The following is a 24458-nucleotide window of genomic DNA, read 5'->3' as shown; positions in this document are numbered from 1 at the left end:
TTTACCTCTCCTCACACATCCCATTCTACCTCTCCTCACACATCCCATTCTACCTCTCCTCACACGTCGCATTCTACCTCTCCTCACACATCCCATTCTACCTCCCCTCACACATCCCATTCTACCGCCCCTCACACATCCCATTCTACCTCTCCTCACACATCCCATTCTACCTCCCCTCACATCCCATTCTACCTCCCCTCACACATCCCATTCTACCTCTCCTCACACATCCCATTCTACCTCTCCTCACACATCCCATTCTACCTCCCCTCACACATCCCATTCTACCTCTCCTCACACATCCCATTCTACCTCCCCTCACAGGTCGCATTCTACCTCTCCTCACACATCCCATTCTACCTCTCCTCACACGTTCCATTCTACCTCTCCTCACACATCCCATTCTACCTCTCCTCACACATCCCATTCTACCTCTCCTCACACATCCCATTCTACCTCCCCTCACACATCCCATTCTACCTCTCCTCACACATCCCATTCTACCTCTCCTCACACATCCCATTCTACCTCCCCTCACACATCCCATTCTACCTCCCCTCACACATCCCATTCTACCTCTCCTCACACATCCCATTCTACCTCCCCTCACACATCCCATTCTACCTCCCCTCTCACATCCCATTCTAGCTCTCCTCACACATCCCATTCTACCTCTCCTCACATCCCATTCTACCTCCCCTCTCACATCCCATTCTACCTCCCCTCACACATCCCATTCTACCTCTCCCCACACATCCCATTCTACCTCCCCTCACACATCCCATTCTACCTCTCCTCACACATCCCATTCTACCTCCCCTCACACATCCCATTCTACCTCCCCTCTCACATCCCATTCTACCTCTCCTCACACATCCCATTCTACCTCTCCTCACATCCCATTCTACCTCCCCTCTCACATCCCATTCTACCTCCCCTCTCACATCCCATTCTACCTCCCCTCTCACATCCCATTCTACCTCCCCTCTCACATCCCATTCTACCTCTCCTCACACATCCCATTCTACCTCTCCTCACACATCCCATTCTACCTCCCCTCACACATCCCATTCTACCTCTCTGCTCACTGGTGTCATTCTACCTCTACTCACACCTGGTCTGTTAGCTCCTCTTTCCCAACACAAGAGCTCACACTTTCAGGCGAGTAGATGAAATGCGAAAGAGCTGGGAGGATACACACCTTGAAAGTCTGGGCTTAGATCAGAAACAACCTTAAAAATTCATTCATCTCACGAACAGTGAAATGAAACTCACATAATCTGGTCTCTCATCCATTATCCATTAACCTAGACAACTTCAATTAACCTGCGCTTGCCAGGTGGTACATGTGGCTCAGTCAATGCTAAAGGTATTGGCCATGCTTCACATATATGATCAATAACCCAATTTGGATCATAAACTTGCCCGTCAGAAAGCATTAGGTGCTCACTGAGAATGAGACTAAATCCATTGATCAACTTCACCCCAGATTGTGTTTATCTGATCAGGTTGGGCCGTGTCCACTGGTTTTGTGATGGGTCTTTCTGGGCCATTCGGTTCAAGATTGAGTCCTAGGGCATTGAGAGCTGCTGAAAGGGGAGCACTTCCAAGTCTCACTCTAACTCAGGGCTGTCAACCAGACGTTCTGCGGGCCCGATCACCAGGGGCGGATTGGGAACTTAAAACGTCCCTGGAAAATATTCTGAAAGTGGCCCATGTCGCCCATCCAATAGTAATCTTATAACCTCATTTTCAGTAACTCTAATCCTACTTACTCAGTTATTGTTATGGTCATTTGTAGACAAATTACAAAGAACTCATGATTTTATAGTAGTTTTATGAAATATATTTGTAAATACTGCTGACTGTACAATTGCATGCACTGCTTATTTACAAAGCAACTAAAACATTAAACAAAAATAGCACCATACACATACACCAAAGTGAAAATCAGTATGTATGACATTATCTGAAAATAATAACAATACAATTGTCAGGTTATTGCAGATATAGCTCCTTGCACTATGAACTTTTCAATGATACACTATCAATGATTGCATCAGGGTCTATATGATGTAAAATGTTGTAATAGATTAAATCATTGTTTTAAACAAAGAAAATGGGTGCATCCGACTGTACAATACTAACCCTCCGAGGTGTCTCTGCTCCTGCAACTCTGGTCTCTTGCGCATCCCCGATTTTAATCACTCCACCATTGGTGGCCGTGCCTTCAGCTGCTGAGGCCCTAAGCTCTGGGATTCCCTCCCTAAACCTCTCCGCATCTCTACCTCCTTTAAGACGCTCCTTAAGCCCTAACTCTTTGACCAAGCTTTGCCCTGATGTCTCCTTATGTGGCTCGGTGTCAAATTGTCTTTGGTAACGCTCCTGTGAAGCGCCCTGGAACATTTTACTATGTTAAAGGCGCTATATAAGTAAAAGTTGTTTTTGTAGGCACTGTTGTGTTGTAGGCAAACTACACTTCAAAAGTAATCAACGAATTTTCACCATTCAGCACAGAAGCAAACCTTAGAATTGATCGCTGTTCAGGGCTAGCCAAACAAAAAAAGATGACACCTGCCCTACATTCACACAGCAGACGGTTGGTTACCTGCACGGGTTCCGACTTCAGGGACTAGGCCTCGGTCGCATTCAATGCCATTAACTCGAGGCAAGCGGTCGCCTGTCGCTAGGAGATGAGTTTCATGAGTGCCGGGAGTGCGTATCGCGGAGGGGGTCCAGATCCTGGCCCCACCCCTGGCTGTCAGTGTGTGAGGGAGAGGCAGGCAGGGCAGTGAGTCTGCTTCTACTAACGGATGGCTTGTTTATAATGGCCCAGTCCCGCACTTGGGCAGCGTTAGTAGCTGGAAAGATGTCTGATAATTTCAAAGAGTGGCTGCTGAGTGCGCAGCAGGATCTCAGCACTGGGTAGGAGAGAAGCGGGCTGTGTGCGGGAGAATCGGGACCAGAGTTAGAGTCAGGGCCAGGGACTCTCCTTCCAGACCCTTGACGGGACTGGACATGTAGTAATCAGCAGTGACAATCCTCGCTTCAAACATACTGACCTGATCATAATGTTGTATTTTAAAAGGGGATGGGGGAAGAAGGAAATAAAAACACCCCCCCACAAAAAAATTAAATGTTAACTGGCTACGTAGTGAATATTAGTGACGTGTCTTTGCTGGTCAGGCTGAGCTGACGGTGTTATTTGCAGCAGATGATGATGAGGAGGCGGCGGCTGCGGGCCCATGTAATGCCTGTATCCATGTTGCTCTCTCCCTGCCCCGGCTTTTCATCCTCCTGTAGCTGCCTCCAGCCACCTCTCTCACACACATTACACCAGTTAGCACCCACCCCACTCTCCCTAAATCACCACCTCACCACTAAATGTCGCTCTTAATACGGCCATTATATATTGTTGTTTTGGTTTTTTCCTCCCCCTCACTCACTTTTGTCGGCTCCACTATTACTAACAGCCACTAAAGGGTGAAGCGTTTACTCGCTGCTCCTCCATTCACAGGCTCAGCTGCACTTTTTCCCACTCTCTTTAACAGCTGGTTTTTGATGTCCGCCCCTCCCCCCCAATCCACCTCACTGTTGTGCGCGGCCTGTGTATTTCAGTGCGCGGGACCTTACAGATTGCTGCGCGGCCACAGGAACACTGTCTGCTGCTACTAGTCGGAGCATGGGGCGAGGATGTCCAATTCCCGACCCCGGGGGAGGTCTGATCCCAGACCCTGGGATCCAATCCCTGACCCGGAATGGGTGGATGTATGGGGGTTCTGATTGGGGGGAAGCTTGGGAGGTCAGGGGGGAAGCACTTACCTTCTCCCTGAAGCTGTCCTCGCCTCACTTCAGCTGCCGGGTTTCCTGAGGCCTGAGAAACACAGCCCGTCAGGGTTAAACCTGCAAAGCAGGTTAAATCAGAGGCTTCCAGCCTCATGAAAATATTTAATTGATCAACCTGCTGCCCACCCCTTGTCCCAACTTCATTAAACCCGCAAGTGGGCAGGTTGCAGGTGGGTTGGGGTCGGGTTTGAGATTTTTAAAGTCTTAACATTTCACCCGACCCCAACCCATCCTTTTTTGGGGGTTAAGATACTGCCTTCTAGTACTGATGGGAGTGCTGCACTGTCGGAGGTGCCGTCTTTTGGAAGGGACGTTAAACCAAGGCCCCGTCTGCCCTCTCAGGTGGACGTAAAAGATCCCATGGCACTATTTCGAAGAAGAGCAGGGGAGTTATCCTTGGTGTCCTGGCCAATATTCATCCCTCAACCAACACATTATCACATTGCTGTTTGTGGGAGTTTGCTGTGCGCACATTGGTTGCATCATTTCCTACATTACAACAGTGACTACACTTCAAAAGTACTTCATTGGGTGTAAAGAATTTTAGGACATCCCTTGGTCATGAAAGGCACTATATAAATGCAATCTTTCTTTCTTTTATTATCCATGAACAGATAAATCTACCCAAGTCATAAGCAAAGGTGCAAAATCAGGCCATCTTAGACTGGGTATTATGTAATGAGAAAAGATTAATAAGCAATCTTGTGTGAGGCCCCTTGGGGCGGAGTGATCATAATATGATAGAATTCTTCATTAAGATGGAGAGTGAAGTAGTTGACTCAGAGACTAGGGTCCTGAATTTAAATAAAGGAAACTACGATGGTATGAGGCGCGAGTTGGGTAGGGTTGATTGGGGAATGTCACTCAAAGGGTTGACGGTGGATAGGCAATGGCAAACATTTAAAGATCGCATGGATGAACTACAGAATTTGTTCATCCCTGTTTGGCATAAAAATATAACAAAAAGGGTGAATCAACTGTGGCTAACAAGGGAAATTAGGGATAGCATAAGATCCAAGGAGAGGACATATAAATTGGCCAGAAAAAGTAGTAAACCTGAGGATTGGGAGCAGTTTAGGATTCAACAAAGGAGGACAAAGGGATTAATTAAGAGGGGGAAATAGAGTATGAGAGTAAGCTTTCAGGGAACATAAAAACTGACTGTAAAAGCTTCTATAGATATGTAAAGAGAAAAAGATTGGTGAAGCCAAGCGTAGGTCCCTTGCAGTCAGAATCAGGGGAATTTATAATAGGGAACAAAGAAATGGCAGACCAATTAAATACATATTTTGGTTCTGTCTTCACAAAGGAGGACACAAATAACCTCCCAGAGATGTCGGGGAACATAGGGTCTAATGAGAGGGAGGAACTGAAAGAAATCAGTATTTGTAGGGATATGGTGATAGGGAAATTGACGGGATTGAAGGCCGATAAATCCCCAGGGCCTGATAATCTACATCCTAGGGTATTTAAGGAAGTGGCCCTAGAAATAGTAGATGCATTGCTGGTCATCTTCCAAAATTCGATAGACTCTGGAACAGTTCCCATGGATTGGCGGGTAGCTAATGTTACCCCTCTATTTAAAAAAGGTGGTAGAGAGAAAACGGGGAATTATAGACCGGTAAGCCTGACATCGGTAGTGGGGAAAATGCTAGAGTCCATTATAAAAATGTAATAGCAGAGCACTTGGAAAGCAGTGACAGCATCGGACAAAGTCAGCATGGATTTACAAAAGGTAAATCATGCTTGACTAATCTACTGGAATTTTTTGAGGATGTAACTGGTAAAATAGATAAGGGAGAACCAGTGGATGTGGTGTATTTTGACTTTCAAAAGGTTTTCGATAAGGTCCCGCATAAGAGATTAGCGTGTAAAGTTAAGGCACATGGGATTGGGGGCAAGGTATTGACTTGGATAGAGAACTGGTTGGCAGACTGGAAGCAAAGAGTTGGAATAAAAGGTCTTTTTCCGAGTGGCAGACAGTGACTCGTGGGGTACTGCAGGGATCGGTCCTAGGACCCCAGCTATTCAGAATATATATTAATGATCTAGACGAGGGAACTAGATGTAATATCTCCAAGTTTGCAGACGACACAAAGCTGGGTGGGCGTGTGTACTGTGAGGAGGATGCCGAGAAACTCCAGTATGATTTGAACAGGTTGGGTGATTGGGCAGATGCATGACAGATGCAGTATAATGTGGATAAATGCGAGGTTATCCACTTTGGTGGCAAAAACAGGAAGAAAGATTATTATCTGAATGGCAATAGATTGGGAAAAGGGGAAGTGCACCGAGACCTGGGTGTCCTTGTGCACCAGTCGCTGAAGGTAAGCATGCAGGTGCAGCAGGCAGTTAAGAAGGCAAATGGTATGCTGGCCTTCGTAGCGAGAGGGTTTGAGTACAGGAACAAAGATGTCTTGCTGCAGTTGTACAGGGCCTTGGTGAGACCACATCTTGATTATTGTGTGCAGTTTTGGTCGCCTTATGGAAGGATGTTCTTGCCATGGAGGGAGTGCAGCGAAGATTCACCAGACTGATACCTGGGATGGCAGGAATGACGTATGAGGAGAGATTGGGTCGATTGGGCTTATACTCGCTGGAGTATAAAATTCTAACAGGACTAGAAAGACTAAATGCAGGAAGGATGTTCCCAATGGCCGGGGTGTCCAGAACCAGGGGTCACAGTCTAAGGATAAGGGGTAAGCCATTTAGGACAGAGATGAGGAGGAATTTCTTCACCCAGAGAGTGGCGAACTTGTGGAATTCTCTACCACAGAAGGCAGTTGAGGCCAATTCATTAAATATATTCAAGAAGGAGTTAGATATATTTCTTAAGGCTAAAAGGATCAAGGGATATGGAGAGAAGGCAGGGACAGGGTACTGAATTTGGATGATCAGCCATGATCTCATTGAATGGTGGAGCAGGCTCGAGGGGCCGAATGGCCTACTCCTGATCCTATCTTCTATGTAAAATAAAATTCCTGTGGAGTGAAATCACACTGTATAATATTAGAATATGAACACTAAACCTGTTTGTGTGAAATTCATTAGTCCACTATTTTAATGGAGATAATTTGTTTTTTTTTAAAATGACTGAATACCTCTGTTAACATAGAATCATAGAACCTTAGAAAGTTACACCACGGAAGGAGGCCATTTGGCCCATCGTGTCCGCGCCGACCAACAAAGAACTATCCAGCCTAATCCCACTTCCCAGCTCTTGGTCCGTAGCCCTGCAGGTTAGAGCATCCCAAGTGCACATCCAAGTACTTTTTAAATGTGGTTAGGGTTCCTGCCTCTACCACCCTTTCAGGCAGTGAGTTCCAGACCCCCACAACCCTCTGGGTAAAGAAATATCCCCTCAAATCCACTCTAAACCTTCCCCCAATTACTTTAGTGGAGAGAGGTATTTAAACTGAATTATTAGTGCATTCAAACACTAACATCACACAATGTGACTTTACCCTACTAGTAGAACAGAACAAATATGACAAAGTTCCAAACTAATTGCTTTGAAAAATTAGAACAACATAGTTTTGAATGATTCATTGTCATTCTATTTGCTATTATCCATTTTTGTTTCATTTTCCTCTGCAGTACTTTAATGATCTGTACTGTCTTTATTGCCTGTACTTTTTTTCCAGTCAGTCTAATACAAATTGAATGGCTCCTGAGCGCCCACCTTTCATTGTGGCGTTTAAGTAGCCTTTTACCTGGCTTTAGGTCTAACAAAGGCAATCAAAAAACCAGAAGAACTATATTCAGTAATGATACCGTACACTTCGCAATTTAGTAGTGTATAGAGACAACAAAGCGATGGGCACTTTCTGCAATTCAGGTAACTACGGAGTGCGATAAAATGTATTGGGTTACTTCAATCAGCCAGCAGCTGTATTGTTTGTATAGTCAAGTGGCCTTACTGAAAAAAATGGATGTGATGAAAGAGATAGGGAAAAACTGACAGAATACTAATCTGTTTTATTAAACTCTTGATCAGAAGTATAGCAATTCAGACATCTCTCGTTTGAAATCGCCAGGGTACATTTATGAGGGAACAAAGCCACCAATTAGTATTTTCTACACCCATTCACAATCACTCTACCCTTTTGGCTCTAAATCCCTTTCTTTCTGGGCCTTTGTGTCTGTTCAAAGGGTCAGCAGTGGGTTTGAAAAGATGGCACTATGCTCAGTGGAATGTCATTCTCTCCCCCCTCTCCCCTCCCCATCTCAAATAGAACAAAATGTCCTCTTGATTAGTCAAGTGCTTGTTAATTGGAGTTTAGCCACGGAAACAGAGAAAGATCAACAGGAGTTACGTCACCTGAATTTACAGAGACTCGGGCCTGGCGAACAACCACCTGTGGCGCGATTGGTATTTCAAGGCGACGCTTGTGCAGGCCCTTGGCAATCTGTAGGAGTTTGCTGGATGCATCGACCCAGTATAGAAACCTGTCAATCAAAAAGACTGTGGCAGCTGCAGAAGCATAGTCACCAACCGAGACGGAGGCTTTCAGAAAGACCTGTGGAAAGAAAATTTTCTTTAAATAAAAAATCTCTACAGTGCAGATACGTAGAAAATTAAAAATTAAAAAATTCAATCATAAGCTCTGGGTACACAAGAATGCAAAACCTTCACCGCTGCACTTGTGATGAACTGCAAATTTATCTGAATGGTGGGATGCCTTACCCGGATTAGTACAATAGAAAACAGCTATTGAGAAAAAGCTTTTATGGCACAAGAGTTCCTGTCACAACGTTAAAAAAGATTAATGATACAACACGTATATTATATGGAAAACAACATGACACAAGACTTAGTGGAATGCCATCCACCGCCCCTCCCCCCTCCCCGCCCCCCCAACAGAACAAAATGCACGATCGATAATTGGAATTTAGCCATAGAAAGAGAAAGAACAATAGAAGATACATAGGTGGTAATTTTGACTTTGGGCGATATCCCGATTTTCATTTCCATTGAGAGATGTATAATGGCCAGCTGATCCGGTATCATCCGTGTTACACTATCGCCCAAAGTCAAAATTACCCTCTGTGTCTGAATTTACATCATAGGTCAACAACCAGCTAACACTTGGGTCCTGTTTTCAGTGGTGTTTGGATTATCTGGGCTGTGAATTACTATTCTGGCAGAGTCTCAGAAGAACAGTGGACTGCTCAATAAACAGCAGTGGTGGCAATGTTCAAAATGAGACCTACCGAACCAACAGGTGTTGATTGCTAGTTGGATTCTTTTTTAAGTACACTTAGGATGCACCTTCAGCCAAGTCCAGCAGGAGAATGCGAGGGGCAGAGCAAATGACCTTAACAATTGTAATAACTATTTCTGATCACCAGACATGTGAGAGTAAAAATTTACTTCTGTTTAATAATCAGGCTTTTGTTCACCTTGTCAAAATTACCATACATTCCAGTGAAAAGCTGGACAGTTGATAACCCTGGCTTTTTGCTGATTTCAGTGCTGTTTTTTTGCAAAACGCACCAGACAATATAAATTTTAAATGAAAATAGGAGAGCCTTTTTCATTCAGTGCCTGACTATACAGGTGCTGTGCTCTGCAGAATTTTTACAATTATAAGATAGAGTAATATTATTATTGCTAGTACAACAACAACTTGCCTTTATAGTGCCTTTGACGTAGGAAAAGATCTCAAGGTACTTCGCAGAGGTGTAAGGAAAAAATGGACGCCAAACCAAAGAAGATCTTAAGAAGGGTGACCAAAAGCTTGGTCAAAGATGTGGGTTTTAAGGAGGGTCTTAAAGGAGAGGGAAGTAGATAGGCGGAAGGGATAAGGAAAGGAATTCCAGAGCATATGGTCTAGGTGACTGATGGCATGGCTGCCAGTGGTGGGATGAAGGGCGAGGGTGAATGCACAACTCTGATAAACATGCCACATTTTAGTACTATCACAATCTCAGTGCAGTGGAGGCTGCGATTCCATGGCTTCTCACACTACACTATTGGACCTAGGCGTTGCATACAGGTTCGAACAAGCTGTGCCCTGTGTTTTAAGACTTTGAATTGTTGGTATATATAAATGTTGGAGAATATTTCTTCTTGAAGACTATTGTTCATGTAAAAGTAAATGTATAATAGTTTATGAGCTCTAGAATAGCCTGGATGTTTGTGTCAGTAGTTTGGTTATTATATTTTACTTTAAGCCAAAAGTCTGGATTGACTTTGGAATAAAATGCACCACTCAATTATAATAGTTGTGTTGTAAGATCAGTTGTTAGACTGTGGTCTGGATGCACATAACATATTAATAGAACACTTTCATTTGTTGCTATAATCAGACAATGGACAGCCAATCTATTTCTTGCTCTTTGCCAGTGCCTTCAGCCAGTCAATAAAAGGATACACAAAGGCTGTGTGGACTGACTCACCCTCCTATTTTGCTTCCTGCCCTACCAAGTTCACGAATACCATATGGGAAATTACCTTAATCTAACACAAGGATGTTCACTATCATTTATTGAGGACTACAATCCTCATCAAAGGCTTGCTCAAGTGCCACACTCAGACCCATCATAAAGAACCTGCATGCGCTTTAAACGTTTACATTTTTCTTTTTTTAATCTCTCCCACGGCTGGCGGTCTCTGAACAGAGGCGCAAAGAAGCACCAGGTTCAGAAGATCTGCTGAGGGCTATGGGTGAAGAGGAGGTTGGGTACAAGACATCCCTGGACCACATTATGGGCTAGATTTTCATCTTCATCACCTGGACAGCAATCTGACAGGGTGGATTACCCGCCCTTTATAGAACCCACCCGATTTTCATTCCATTGAAATCAGCAGCTTATCCCAGAACAAGCAGGTTTCTGCTCTTGGAAAGTTCTGTCCAGGCCAACTACTTAATCTGACCCAGCATATTGAAGATGGATTTGAACAAGGCCTAATAACTGGAGCTGCCTTTGTTGACCTAGCAACTGCTTACGATGCTGTTGATCACCGCATACTTGTGCAGAAGGTCTTTAATATGATGGAGGATGCTTGTCTTGCAGAGTTTATCCAAACTTTATTGGCAAATCGCTGTTTTTTTCATGGAACTATGCGGTAAAAAATAACCGTTGGCGCTAGCAACGGAATGGACTCCCACAAGGTAGTGAGCGAGCACCGATACTGTTCAATATATATATCACTCAAAGCTGGACTTTTGATAGGATCGAAGTAACTCTGAGCGATGCCCTAGCTGGCCTGACACAATACCCAAGGACAAATCCAGATAAGACACAAGTCTGTGCATTCCACCTCAAGAGCAGAGAAGCTGAACAGGAATTACATATTGGTGTGGGAAAAGACTTGATCATTGTTTCAACCCTATCTATCTTGGTGTGACATTGGATCGCACTTTGAGTTACAGGGAACAGATCATCAAGACCAAAGCTAAAGTTGGAGAAAATCTAAAGGACTAACATCCTATGAAATCTGGCTAGCTCAGTGGGGCACTGACCCAAACGCTATCAGGATTACAGCTCTAGCACTAGTTGAATATGCTTGCACGATATGGGAACGCTCCGCCCATGCAAAGAAATTGAACTCAGTTCTTAATGCCTGCTGCCGCTACCTTAAACCTACCAAGGTAGATGATCTTTATCTATATTTGTGTATTGCACCTCCAGAAATATGAAGAGGAACCATAGCCAGAGCTGAAAGAAACAGACAATCTAACGATCCTAGTCATCCATTGTGCCAGCACCATCCTGCTCAGAGTAGTGTAAAGTCGTGACACAGCTTCCTACACTCTGTCAATCCTCTCGACTCCAGTGTGAAACGATGGAGAATTAACGCCCAGAGAACACATCTACAGATTAAGGCACATCATCTGGATATCTAATCTGATGAGCATCTCACAGCGGGAGCCTCTGAACTGTGGCCAATCTGGCAATTCCTCAACCGCTTACATACTAGTACTGGTCGATCAAATGTAGTGATGTGGGAATGGGGTTACAATGACAGTAATTCAGTGATGTACGACCGTGGTGATGAGACGCAAAGGATAAACCATCTGTTCCTCTGTCAACTCTTGACTGAGTCCTGTAATGCTACTGACCTTGCCAAATACATTGACAATGCCAAGGCATCCGTAGCCTTGTGGCAGGGAAGAGTGTGAAGATACGATATGATGAATCGAGTGGAAATCAGGTGGGTTCTATAAAGGGTGGGCAATCTGCCCACCAGATTACTGCCCAGCCAGTTAAGGAAAAAATCTGTCCCGATGAGTACCACTGATTCAGCATTTTATACTATAACGTTTCCCTAAATTGGCCTCTACTTAGTACAACAAGGAGCCAAATTTGCAAATTTTCAGAGTTTTACATGGTTAATGTTTTATAACAAACTGAGCGGGAGGGGTGACGACAGTGGGTGCTGTCATGTGGAGAATTCAGCTTTGGGGTTATGTTTAGGTTACAGAAACATCAGCATTAACCTTTGCATGGTAATTGATGCCACGTAACTGGAATTCTATACAGAAATGATTTGTTAGAAAGCTATTGTCCAGCTCTGTTAAACAGTGTATAATGTTTCTCACTTGTTACCTCTCTCCCTTTTTCACACTCGCTATCAAAATGTTTAACAGCCCAATCAATGAAATAAAGTCAAAGGCAATCTTAATGATACACGGGTTAAGAGTTGAAGCAGCCACTAAGAAGAAGAATGTAGAATTGGGTGTGAAATTGGCAGTGAAAGATTAACATCTTTATTTGATCTAGGTTTGGAATATACATGCTTTTCTAAATTAGTTAAAAAGCGGGTCAAACAATACAAGACATAAATAATAATATAAATAGCCCTCCAAATTCAGCTGCCTGTGACAAAATTAAACTCCACACAGTAAATACGATAATTACTTTATATCTGCATTGAATCATTTGGAAATGCGTTGTTCCTACTTTGTTCACTGCGCCCCATGCCTGTCTCTTTTAAGCTATTGTGTCAGTGGCAACTCATTCCTCCTTCTTTTGGTCCATGTGAATAACCCCCTCTTCAAGCTTCATTCCACCACCGGTCCCTACCGGCAGATACCCTTTAGCTCGATTACTAATTTTAGCCGAGAATTCACAATTACTGCAAACCTTTTAGCGTGCATTTCACTTTATGCCTTGCCTCACACATGCATTTTATCTATCACCCAAGCACTGATTAAAGAATTTCTATAACTGTAAATCGAAAATGATGTTATGTAAACTGATGTATATTATTCTCTAAAAACAATAACATTATTGGTATGGTTTATCTAAAGAAATGTTGCCAGGTAACTTTGGAGTTATTCATTAATAAAAACAAAATGTTAATCTTACACGCCTCTATATTGGAGCCATAGACATATTTATCAATAAATAGTTGAGGTCTTCATTGAGAATGTTTTAGAATTACTAAAAAGTTGCTCTCAGTTGCAACGGTTTTATTTTTTCATTGATACTCTTGAATCTTAAAACTAAAGTCAGAAGCCGGTGAATTTCAATATTAAAGGTAAATAATGTTTCATACAACATGCTTTACAAGAAATTCTCACAACTTTTTAGCCAACATCCCATGAACGAATAAATTTAAAAAATTCCAATGTGCTGTTTCTTGGCACACCAGGAGCATATATTGAAAGATTGACCACTCCCAGCCCGTGATCTTAGGAACATAGGAACAGGAGTAGGCCATTCAGCCCATCGAGCCTGGTCTGCCATTCAATGAGATCATGGCTGACCTGTATCTCAACTCCATTTACCCATCATGGTTCCGTAACCCTTAATACCCTTGCCAAGCGGGAGCCCGCCAGTGCCCAGCTGCAAAATTAGAGTGGTGCCATACCACTGCTCCAGTCCCAGAAGATGCAGTCAGGTATTTAAAGGGGCAGAAGAGCTCTGGAGATCAATGGAGTCTCGGGCTTGTAGGCTTCAGCAGAGACTGTTAAGTGTATGGGGGCCTATATAGAGGGAGAGGTGGCTGCTACTAGGCCCTCTCACTCCATTCCCTGATTTTGGGGCTACTACCACTTCTAGCCCGGGCCAACCGCCACCTTCCACATGGCAGTCAAAGGAAGTGATGGTAACTGAGATAAACAGAGGGAAATCAGCCTGGGGCACAGACCGTGCCGACATTTGCATGTAGCGGGTGGGGTAAAGACGGTCAACGATGGTCTTGGTAGAGACACGGGGAGGAAATACCAGGTCAGGGCGGTGAAGCGGTGGTAGGCCTCACCACCAGATTTTGCCTTAGTCTCCACTGCTATCCCGCTACATTTCAGGCAGGATCACAGAGGAGAATCCAGCTTCACCAGTCTACATTCCCAGGTCACCCAGTTAAGTGCTAGAACCTGCGTGATCAAATGGGCATGAATTCTGGACTTCACCTTCAGCCCTTCTGGACATCATTGAAAGTTCCTTTTCTCGAATAAAGCCTGCCTCTTGAAATGAATATTAAAGATCCCTCGGCACTATTCAAACTTGGAAAATTACTGGCTGAGAGACTGTAATTTTGCGTGCACCAGAAGCAGCACAGTGGAACTTTTACCCCCAATGTCTGTAAAGTGCTTTGGTGTGCTTTCAAGAACCTTGAATAAGGCATTATGGAAATGCAGGTCTTTTTTTATTTAGCTACCAAAATAAGTGTTTAATGAAACCAAGTTTGCCAATGTAAAATAAAGGCTAATTTTAATGGTCAACTTATTGAAAAAAATTATTTATTTTAGAAACTGTTTAAAGACCAGTAAAAGATCTCCAATACACTTACTTTGAATTGCAATATCTTATTGTTTTGTAGACAAATGTGGCAACCATATTATGCACAGCAAGATAGCACAAAATAAGGTACCCAAAAATCTGCTAACATCTGCAGTTCATCAAACTTTTATCTATAATCTTGTGCTAACTGACAAATAAAAACTGTATTTTATAAACATGATGACCGCGATTTTGCTGACCTCGGTGCGTCTGTGGCGGGCGGCGTCAGTGGCAGGTCCCGACCCCGCTGTTGGCTCCATCCTGCTCTGTAAAATGAATTTCCCTCGATGGGGCTTGTTAAGCCCGCCCAACGCGTTTCCCGGCCAATTAGAGGAAGCGGGTCTGGCGACGTCATTTGATGACACGTCATCAGCCGGTTTCCTTAAAGGGGCCATGTCCAAATTTATTTTGACATTTGTGCTGTCAGTGTTCTACAGCACTGAGGTGCTGCAAACACTGACAATGACTACACAAAAGCACAAGTCTGCACCCAGGCTCTCCCATGACTCCCTCCATATGCTTATGGAGGGAGTCACAGCACGCAGGGAGGTCCTCTTCCCTTCCCATGGACGGAAGAGACCTCCCCAAGAGATCAACACAGCCTGGTTGCACATTGCAGAGGAGGGCACAAGCAGGGATGTGGTCAGGAAAACCTGGGTGCAGTGGAGGAAATGCTTCAATGATCTTAGTAGATCGCTCAACCTCATCCTGCTGTGCCTCTCATCACATCCCCATCACTCTGCCTTCCCTACCCTACTCCTGCACATCCTTACTCACACCAACATACCTTGGACCTCCAATATCCCTCTCTCTATCTATATTATCACATCCCCATCTTACTAGCCACCCCTCACAATCACCCTCATCCTAGTGCAATCATACCAACTAACAACACACAAGGATCGACACTTGGGTGTTTTATCCAATGTTCATGAAAAGTTTCTGTTAATGTGCTGTCAAACATTGAAACCTTTATTTTCAACACTTTGCGTTCTTGGTCAGATCTGTGTGCACCTTTGGAAGTGGCTTAGTGAGTTGCAGTGAATGGTGAGACATAACAGTACCCCCCTCAATGGTCATGAGTGTGAAAGGAATGGCTTGGGCATTGTAGGGATGCTTTATGGTGTTGGTGTGGGGTGGTGCCAATCTGACGCATCATGTGGCAGCCAGGGTGTACAGCATCAAGTGATGTAAATCTGGCTAAGGTGAGGCCATCCCTGGCCTCCCAGGCAGCAACATGGTCAGGTGCCGATGCCCTGTGCAGCATCAGGTGATTGCAGAGAAGGTTGGTGGTGATGTTGTTGGGGCTGATTGTGGTGAGATTCTGAGGACCAAGGTGAGAGAGTATAAAGGGCACCCATGCTGATGGAATAGATGGCAGGTGAAGTAGAGATGGCGGAAGCGATCTGTCAATGGTGAGAGAGGTAATGAGGTCAGACTGGATGGAGATTTGTGTAAAGACTTGCAGCATGGGGAGGGGAGGGGAGGCGAGGGGAGGGGCGGGTGATGGGGAGGGCAGGGAGGAAGAGCCTGTGGCTGAGGGAAGATATCTCTAAGGTGGGAGCTTTTACTTTACATTTGAAGCTGTCAACTCAACAGCTGATTCAATAGCCACTGAACTTCCGCCTCAGATTAACAGACGTGATCCCTGAGCAGTGAGGACCCCGTGGGCGAGCCCGTAGAATCAAAAGGTGAGCTCAAATGTATTCTAAATGATCTCTAAACAATGGTCAAAATTACCTGAATTGGGTCCCCCACCGCAGCGTGTCAGGTCTGCTCAGCGCTGACAGACCCGACATCGGGGAAAGGCACGTGGCATTGGGTTCACAGCAGGGTCCCAATCCGCTGGGGGGAAAAAAACACTTTCCCACCCGACCCGCCACCACTGACCCCCCCGGTCAAAAAAGCAATAGTGATAGGAGATTCAATGGTTAGCGGAACAGACAGGCGTTTCTGCGGCCGCAGACGTGACTCCAGAATAGTATTTTGCCTCCCTGGTGCCAGGATCAAGGATGTCACTGAGCGGCTGCAGGATATTCTGAGGGGGGAGGGTGAACAGCCAGAGGTCGTGGTTCATATTGGTACCAATGACATAGGTAGAAAGAGGGATGAGGTCCTGCAGGCAGATTTTAGGGAGCTAGGAAAGAGATTAATAAGCCGGACCTCAAAAGTGGTAATCTCTGGATTACTCCTGGAGCCACAGAAATAGGAGGATAGAGCAGAGGAATACGTGGCTGGAGAGATGGTGCAGGAGGGAGGGATTTAGATTCCGGAGGCATTGGGACCGGTTCTGGCGGAGATGGGACTTGTACAAGCCGGACGGGTTGCAGCCCAATAGGCCCGGGACCAATATCCTCATGGGGAGGTTTGCTAGTGCTGTTGGTGAGGATTTAAACTAGCTTGGCGGGGTGGGAACCTGAGTGTAGATTCAGAAGGGAGAGAAGCAAAGCAGGAAATAGAAGGCAGTAAATTAGTAAGTGAGTTTGGAAGGCAGAGGAAACAAAGGCTAGAAAATAGACAACAAAGGGGTTTAGCAGTGCTTATGGTATATACTTCAATGCAAGGAGTCTAGTAAATAAGGCAGATGAGCTGCGGGTATAGATAGACACATGGAAGTATGATATCATATCTGTTACTGAAACACGGCTGAAAGAAGGGCAGGAATGGCAGCTCAACATTCCTAGTTACATAGAGAGAGGGGGTAGTGATCATAATTCAGTTAGATTTAGCATAGTTATGGAAAAGGACAAAGATAGACCAGGAGTAAAATTTCTCAATTGGGGAAAGGCCAATTTTACTAAGCTGAGATTTAAGTCAGCAAAAGTGGACTGGAAACAGCTACTTGAAGGTAAATCAGTGTCAGAGTAGTGGGAAGAGATAGTGCGGATTCAGAGCAAATTTGTTTCCACTAAGTAAAAGGGTGGGATTCCCAAAACTAGAGCCTCCTGGATGTCAAGGGGCATACAGGGTAGGATAAGGCAAAAAGGAAAACTTATGTCAGATACCGAGAGCTCTTTTGTTTTTATTCGTTCATGGGATGTGGGCGTCACTGGAAAGGCCAGCATTTATTGCCCATCCCTAATTGCCCTTGAGAAGGTGGTGGTGAGCCGCCTTCTTGAACCGCTGCAGTCCATGTGGTGAAGGTACTCCCACAGTGCTGTTAGAGAGGGACTTCCAGGATTTTGACCCAGCGACGATGAAGGAACGTCGATATACTTCCAAGTGAGGATGGTGTGTGAATTGGAGGGGAACTTGGAGGTGGTGGTGTTCCCATGTGCTTGCTGCCCTTGTCCTTCTAGGTGCAAGAGGTTGCGGGTTTGGGAGGTGCTGCCGAAGAAGCCTTGGCGAGTTGCTGCAGTGCATCTTGTAGATGCTACACACTGCAGCCACCGTACGCTGGTGGCGGAGGGAGTGAATGTTTAAGGTGGTGGATGAGGTGCCAATCAAGCAGGCTGCTTTGTCCTGGATGGTATCGAGCTTCTTGAGTGTTGTAGGAGCTGCACTCATTCAACGTCGTCCAGGTCTTGTTGCATGCGAGCATGGACTGCTTCATTATCTGAGGAGTTGTGAATGGCACTGAACACTGTGCAGTCATCAGCGAACATCCCCATTTCTGACTTTATGTTGGAGGGCAGGTCATTGATGAAGCAGCTGAATATGGTTGGGCCTAGGACACTGCTCTGAATAACTCCTGAAGCGTTGTCCTGGGGCTGTGATGGTTGACCTCCAACCACCAAAACCATCTTCGTTTGTGCTAGGTATGACTCCAGCCAGTGGAGAGTTTTCCCCCTGATTCCCATTGACTTCAGTTTTACTAGGGCTCCTTGATGCCACACTCGGTCAAATGCTGCCTTGATGTCAAAGGCAGTCACTCTCACCTCACCTCTGGAATTCAGCTCCGTTGTCCATGTTTGGACCAAGGCTGCAATGAGGTTGGGAGCCGAGTGGTCTTGGCGGAACCCAAACTGGGCATCAGTGAGCAGGTTATTGCTGAGTAAGTGCCGCTTGATAGCACTGTCGACGACACCTTCCATCACTTTGCTGATGATTGAGAGTAGACGGATGAGGAGGTAATTGGCCAGATTGGATTTGTCCTGCTTTTTGTGGACAGGACATACCTGGGCAGTTTTCCACATTGTCGGATAGATGCCAGTGTTGTAGCTGTACTGGAAGAGCTTAGCTAGAGGCGTAGCTAATTCTGGAGCACAAGTCTTCAGCACGACAGCTGGGATGTTGTCGGGGCCGATAGCCTTTGCTGTATCCAATGCGCTCAGATGTTTCTTGATATCACGTGGAGTGAATTGAATTGGCTGAAGACTGGCTTCTGTGATGGTGGGGACCTCAGGAGGAGGCCAATATGGATCATCCACTTGGCACTTCTGGCTGAAGATGGTTGCAAATGCTTCAGCCTTGTCTTTTGCATTCATGTGTTGGGCTCCACCATCATTGAGGATGGGGATATTCATGGAGCCTCTTCCTCCCGTTAGTTGTTTAATGGTCCACCACCATTCACGACTGGATGTGGCAGGACTGCAGAGCTTTGATCTGATCCATTGATTGTGGGATCTCTTAGCCCTGTCTATAGCATGCTGCTTCCGCTTTTTAGCATGTATGTAGTCCTGTGTTGCAGCTTCCCCAGGTTGGCACCTCATTTTTCGGTACGCCTGGTGCTGCTCCTGGCATGCTCTTCTATACTTCTTATTGAACCAATACTACAGAAAGCCTAGACAGTTTAGAAAGTGCAGGGGTGCAATTAGAAAGGAAAGTAGGAAAGCAAAGAGAGGGCATGAAAAAATATTGGCAAGTAAAATCAAGGAAAACCCAAAGATGTTTAGCTGGGGGTGCCCGGTGTTGCCAGGGCTGTTTTGGGCCGCGCGGTTTACGGGTGGGCGCTGCCGCTCCCGCTCCCGCGGTCTGTGTCAGTCTTTTCCTCCCTGACCCTCTATCTGTCCCTCCCCCTCTCTCTCCCTGCCCTTCTCTCTCTCTGCACCCTCTGTCTCTCCCTCCCCGTTTTTGTCTCCATCCCCCTGTCTCTCCCTGCTTTCCTGTCTGTCCCTCCCTCCCCTCTCCCTCCCTAGCGCCTCAGGCCCGGTGCCGTTGAAATTGAGCCCAGCCGCGGTGGCTGTGCGGGGCCTAGCGGTTGAGGCCCGGCCGGGCTCTGGGGCCGAGACGGACCCCAGCTGAGCTCCCGGTGCAGCAGGGCGCCGCGCCGCAGGTGGCGCGGTTAACAACCAGCTGCTGATGCTCCCCTGCCCGCTCTGTGTCTCGGGCCAAGCGGTTGTGAGGCCCGACCCGAGTGACTCCAACTCACCTCCCGCTCCCAGAGCTGCAATGTGGGGGTTTGTTTGGCTGGTGCTGTCGCTGTGGGGATGAAAAAATGGCGGCGAAGTTTCGGGAGGCTGCAGGATTAGGCCCGCCCACAAACGGCGGATTGGTCAACCATCAGGTCACTGAACTGTAGGATTGGTCAACCATCACGTCACTCAACGCTAATGAGCGGTAGGATTGGTCAACCGCTAATGAGCGGATTTTTGAACGTTTTTTGTATAGTGTCCGAACAATTTTTGTCTGACCAAAAAGTAAATACGCCTATGAGACTCCCCTATTGATAAGCTTTCGTTTGATATAACATGCGTGTAGGTACGCTCTATAACTTTTGATTGTATAGCCAGACAGACAGACAGACCGACCGACTTTTATATATATAGCTATAAAGAGCAAGAGAATAACTAAGGAAAGAGTAGGGCCTACTAGAGACCAAAAAGGTAGCTTGTGTATGGAGGCGGAAGACGTGGGTATGGTTCTTAATGAATACTTTGCCTCTGTCTTTACAAAAGAGAGGGACGATGCAGACATTGTAGTTAAGGAGGAGGAGTGTGAAATATTAGATAAGATAAACATAGTGAAAATGGAAGTATTAAGGGGTTTGAAAGTAGATAAATCGCCAGGCCCGGATGAAATGTGTCCCAGGCTGTTAAGAGAAGCAAGGGAAGAAATAGCAGACCATCATTTTCCAATCCTTTCTGGCTACAGGTGTAGTGCCAGAGGACTGGAGGACTGCTAATGTTGTACTGTTGCTTAAAAAGGGAGAAAGAGATAGACCGAATAATTACAGGCCAGTCAGCCTAACCTCGGTGGTGGGCAAATTATTGGAAAAAATTCTGAGGGACAGTATAAACTGTCATTTAGAGGGGCACGGATTAATCAAGGACAGTCAGCATGGATTTGTTAAGGGAAGGTCGTGTCTGACTAACTTGATTGAATTTTTTGAGGAGGTAAATAGGAGCATTGACGAGGGTAGTGCATTTGTTGTAGTCTACATGGATTTTAGCAAGGCTTTTGACAAGGTCCAACATAGCAGACTGGTGAGAAAAGTAAAAACCCATGGCATCCAATGGAAAGTGGCAAGTTGCATCCAAAATCGGCTCAGTGGCAGGAAGCAAAGAGTAATGACCGACGATGTTTTTGTGACTGGAAGGCTGTTTCCAGTGGGGTTCCGCAGGGCTCAGTAATAGGTCCCTTGCTTTTTGTGGTATATATCAATGGTTTAGATTTCAATGTAGGAGGCATGATTAAGAAGTTTTCAGATGATACAAACATTGGCCGTGAGGTTGATAGTGAGGAAGAAAGCTATAGACTGCAGGAAGATATCAATGGACTGGTCAGGTGAGCAGAAAAGTGGCAAATGGAATTCAATCTGGAGAAGTGTGGGGTAATACATTTGGGGAGGGTTAATAAGGCAAGGGAAAACAAAATGGGCCGGATATTCCGATCCCTACGGGTGGGTACGCTCTGTGTACCCACCCATAGGGACATCAGAAATGCCAGTTTCAGGCATGCACAGCGCATGCACTGGAAACCGGCATTTCCGATCTGTCAAGAAAGCTCTTGACAGATCCTCCGGCTGCCCGGGAGAAGGCCTCTGCGGTGGGAGAGTTCCGCTTTTTGGCGACCCTCCACCCGCAGAAAACACTTACAATTCTTGCGCCTGGTAAAAGCAGGTGTAAGGCCTGCTTTTACCAGGATAAGAGTTGAAAAAAGTTTTTTTTTTAAATTTCCACAGATTTATCATTTAAAAATACTTTAAAAAAAGGTAAGTTTATTTTTAGCCCCGTAAAATACTTTAATTATTTAGTTAATTTATTGTACTTTCAAGTAATTTTAAAAATGTGATTTAAAAAAAAAATGTATTTAAAGTTTTACTATGTTTTTGGGGTGATCTCCATTCATATATTTGACAGGTCTTCCTGTCAAATGTATGAAGGGAGATTCCCTTCTTTGATTGGCTCCCCATGGCCCACGTGATCCCAGGGACGCTGCGAACTACCTGCGCCTCAGGGATACGTGGGCCCTGCACACCGGCAGTTTGGAGAGGCCCAGCATCGGAACTGTGCACCTCCCCGGAGCCCTCAGGTAAGGGCGCAGATTTTTCCAAATCGCAGGCCTCCGCCCGCGAGAGGCCTGCGATTGGAAAATACAGGGAAATAAACGGTACGATACTGAGAAGTGTAGAGGAGCAGAGGGACCTTGGAGTGCATGTCCACAGATCGCTGAAGGTAGCAGGACAGGTAGATAAGGTGGTTAAGAAGGCATACAGGATACTTTACTTTATTAGTCAAGGCATAGAATATAAGAGCAAGGAGGTTATGCTTGAACTGTATAAAACACTAGTTAGGCCACAGCTGTGTGCAGTTCTGGTCACCACATTACAGGAAAGATGTGATTGCACTAGAGAGGGTACAGAGGAGATTTACGAGGATGCTGCCAGGACTGGAGAATTTTAGCTCTGAGGAAAGATTGGATAGGCTGGGGTTGTTTTCTTTGGAACAGAAGAGGCTGAGGGGAGACTTGATTGAGGTGTATAAAATTATGAGGGGCCTAGATAGAGTGGATAGAAAGGACCTAATTCCCTTAGCAGAGAGGTCAATAACCAGGGGGCATAGACTTAAAGTAATTGGTAGAAGGATTAGAGGGGAGTTGAGGAGAACTTTTTTCACCCAGAGAGTGGTGGGGGTCTGGAACTCACTGCTTGAAAGGATGGTAGAGACAGAAACCCTCATCGCATTTAAAAAGTACTTGGATATGCACTTGAAGTGCTGTAACGTACAAGGCTATGGACCAAGAGCTGGAAAGTGAGATTAGGCTGGAGAGCTCTTTTTTGGCTGGCACAGACATGATGAGCTGAATGGCCTCCCTCTGTGCCATAAATTTCCATGATTCTATGTATCTATGTTAATTCTGAAAGGCCTGTGCGATCCCTTTGCTTCACACAGTGACCAGAGATGGTTCCAGTTGCGGTTTGACAGAGACGGCCCGTAGGAAACATTGCTGAATATCAGGGAACTCGCAAAGCAATACCCTCAAATGCAAGTGGGTTTTATCCATTCTCTCAGCCTTCTTCCATTTATTATCACTCCCCGAACAAAGGATTGAATGCGAGTGACTTCACCAACAAAAGGGCTTTGAATCTGGAGGAAAAGTCGCCCTCAAAGAGGGTGAAAAAATCCAAGTGGCTCTATTATTTGCACTTACACTAATTAGACATTTTTCCCGTCAACTATTCATGGCTGTAGTGAAGACAAACTTACTGAATTACTTTCTAAAGTGTTTGCAAAAGTTTACATCTGTTTGTGTCTCTGTGAACTAAAATAAGCACTTCAGCAGCATTGTGGAAAAATCGAAGAAAGTTAGTATTGTTTGTAGTATTGTGGAATGGTGAAGAGAGGGATACATTAATGAAAGCCTTCTCAGGAAGCATTACCATTTCAAACACAGCGTCCCTCCAAATTATGAAAGAGAAATGAGTCCTTAACTTTAAAGAAAGCTTTAAAATAGCAAAACCCTGATTAGTTACCAAAAAGGAGCAGAAGCCAGGAGCAGAGGAATGTTAGTGGGGAGACTTGCTGCAGAGAGACTTGTAAACCAATATCATTTAATCTGTTGCACTAATGTTCAGAATTCTGGAAGCGGGCATGTTCCTTTGTTTTCTACTCCCTTCCTGATTTCACTTCCGACATCAACACTCATTTCTCATGGACCCATCTGTGGATTCAGCAGTGGTTTCCTATGTATGATTTAGCCCAGTTCTGCACTCCTGCCCACCTTCTCCTGAATCTCTTCTCTGCAATTTAGTATTTAAGGATTTTATATCTAAGGGAGTGTTATTGGCTTGGGACAAGAGCATAGTGAGGTGAGGAATCAGCACAAATCTGAATTTGTGAAGTTCAGTATATTTATTTCTGGGATATTAGGGCTGAGTTTTCTGGCCTTGACTCCCAGGGATCACTCACCAGGTCTTTACCCCTTTAACATAGCGCAGGAGTTCTTGCGTTGTCCTGGAAGATGGAGGGGAGAGAACTTGTTCTGTCAGATGGAGGTATTCTAATAGATGGGGGGAGGGGGGTAGTCCTAGCTTTCTGCCTTATTCACCTGAACTAATGTTGCCCGGGCACTTCGGGACGGCGGCGGGGGGGGGGAGGCGGAGGTGCCCAAAGAGTATGATGGTGTGGCCTGTAACCGACTCCCATCGAATGGAGGGTCCACAGGGGTTCTGAGGCAAGCCGAAGATTACATGGTAGGGCCCTGTTAAATAATTTAAGCCTGTCCAAGATCATCTGATGGAATTGGAACCTTCTAACCACCATCAGCAGACACAAAAACCCAATCATGGGCGCCACAGACACAGCTACAGGCCTGAGAGGATTGCAGATGCCCCTAATTTTCCTGGCCCCTCTGCTAGCACTAGGACCTGCCAGGAGGTGGGTCAGCGCTGCAGCTGTCCCTGGACATTTAAATGGCCCGGGACAGGAAATTGCGGCATCCAGGGGCTGGACAGTAGCAATGAATTTCGGGTCTGCTTCTCCAGTCTAGCACTG

The 24458-nt window shown here is 45.5% G+C and overlaps 1 protein-coding gene across 1 annotated transcript in view; it reads right to left on the bottom strand.

Moving 5' to 3' along the window:
• The window catches only part of alpk1 (alpha-kinase 1), a 144024-nt gene that overhangs the window by 98460 nt on the left and 21106 nt on the right, over window positions 1–24458 (bottom strand). The window contains 1 exon segment of the mRNA XM_085962224.1: window positions 8171–8369. Coding sequence (XP_085818350.1) covers window positions 8171–8369 — 199 coding nt within the window.

Source organism: Somniosus microcephalus, chromosome 2 (assembly GCF_052327205.1).
Source record: "Somniosus microcephalus isolate GS21.2 chromosome 2, FLI_Smic_1.0, whole genome shotgun sequence".
NCBI lineage: Eukaryota > Metazoa > Chordata > Chondrichthyes > Squaliformes > Somniosidae > Somniosus > Somniosus microcephalus.
This window is presented reverse-complemented; position numbering and strand designations above follow the sequence as displayed.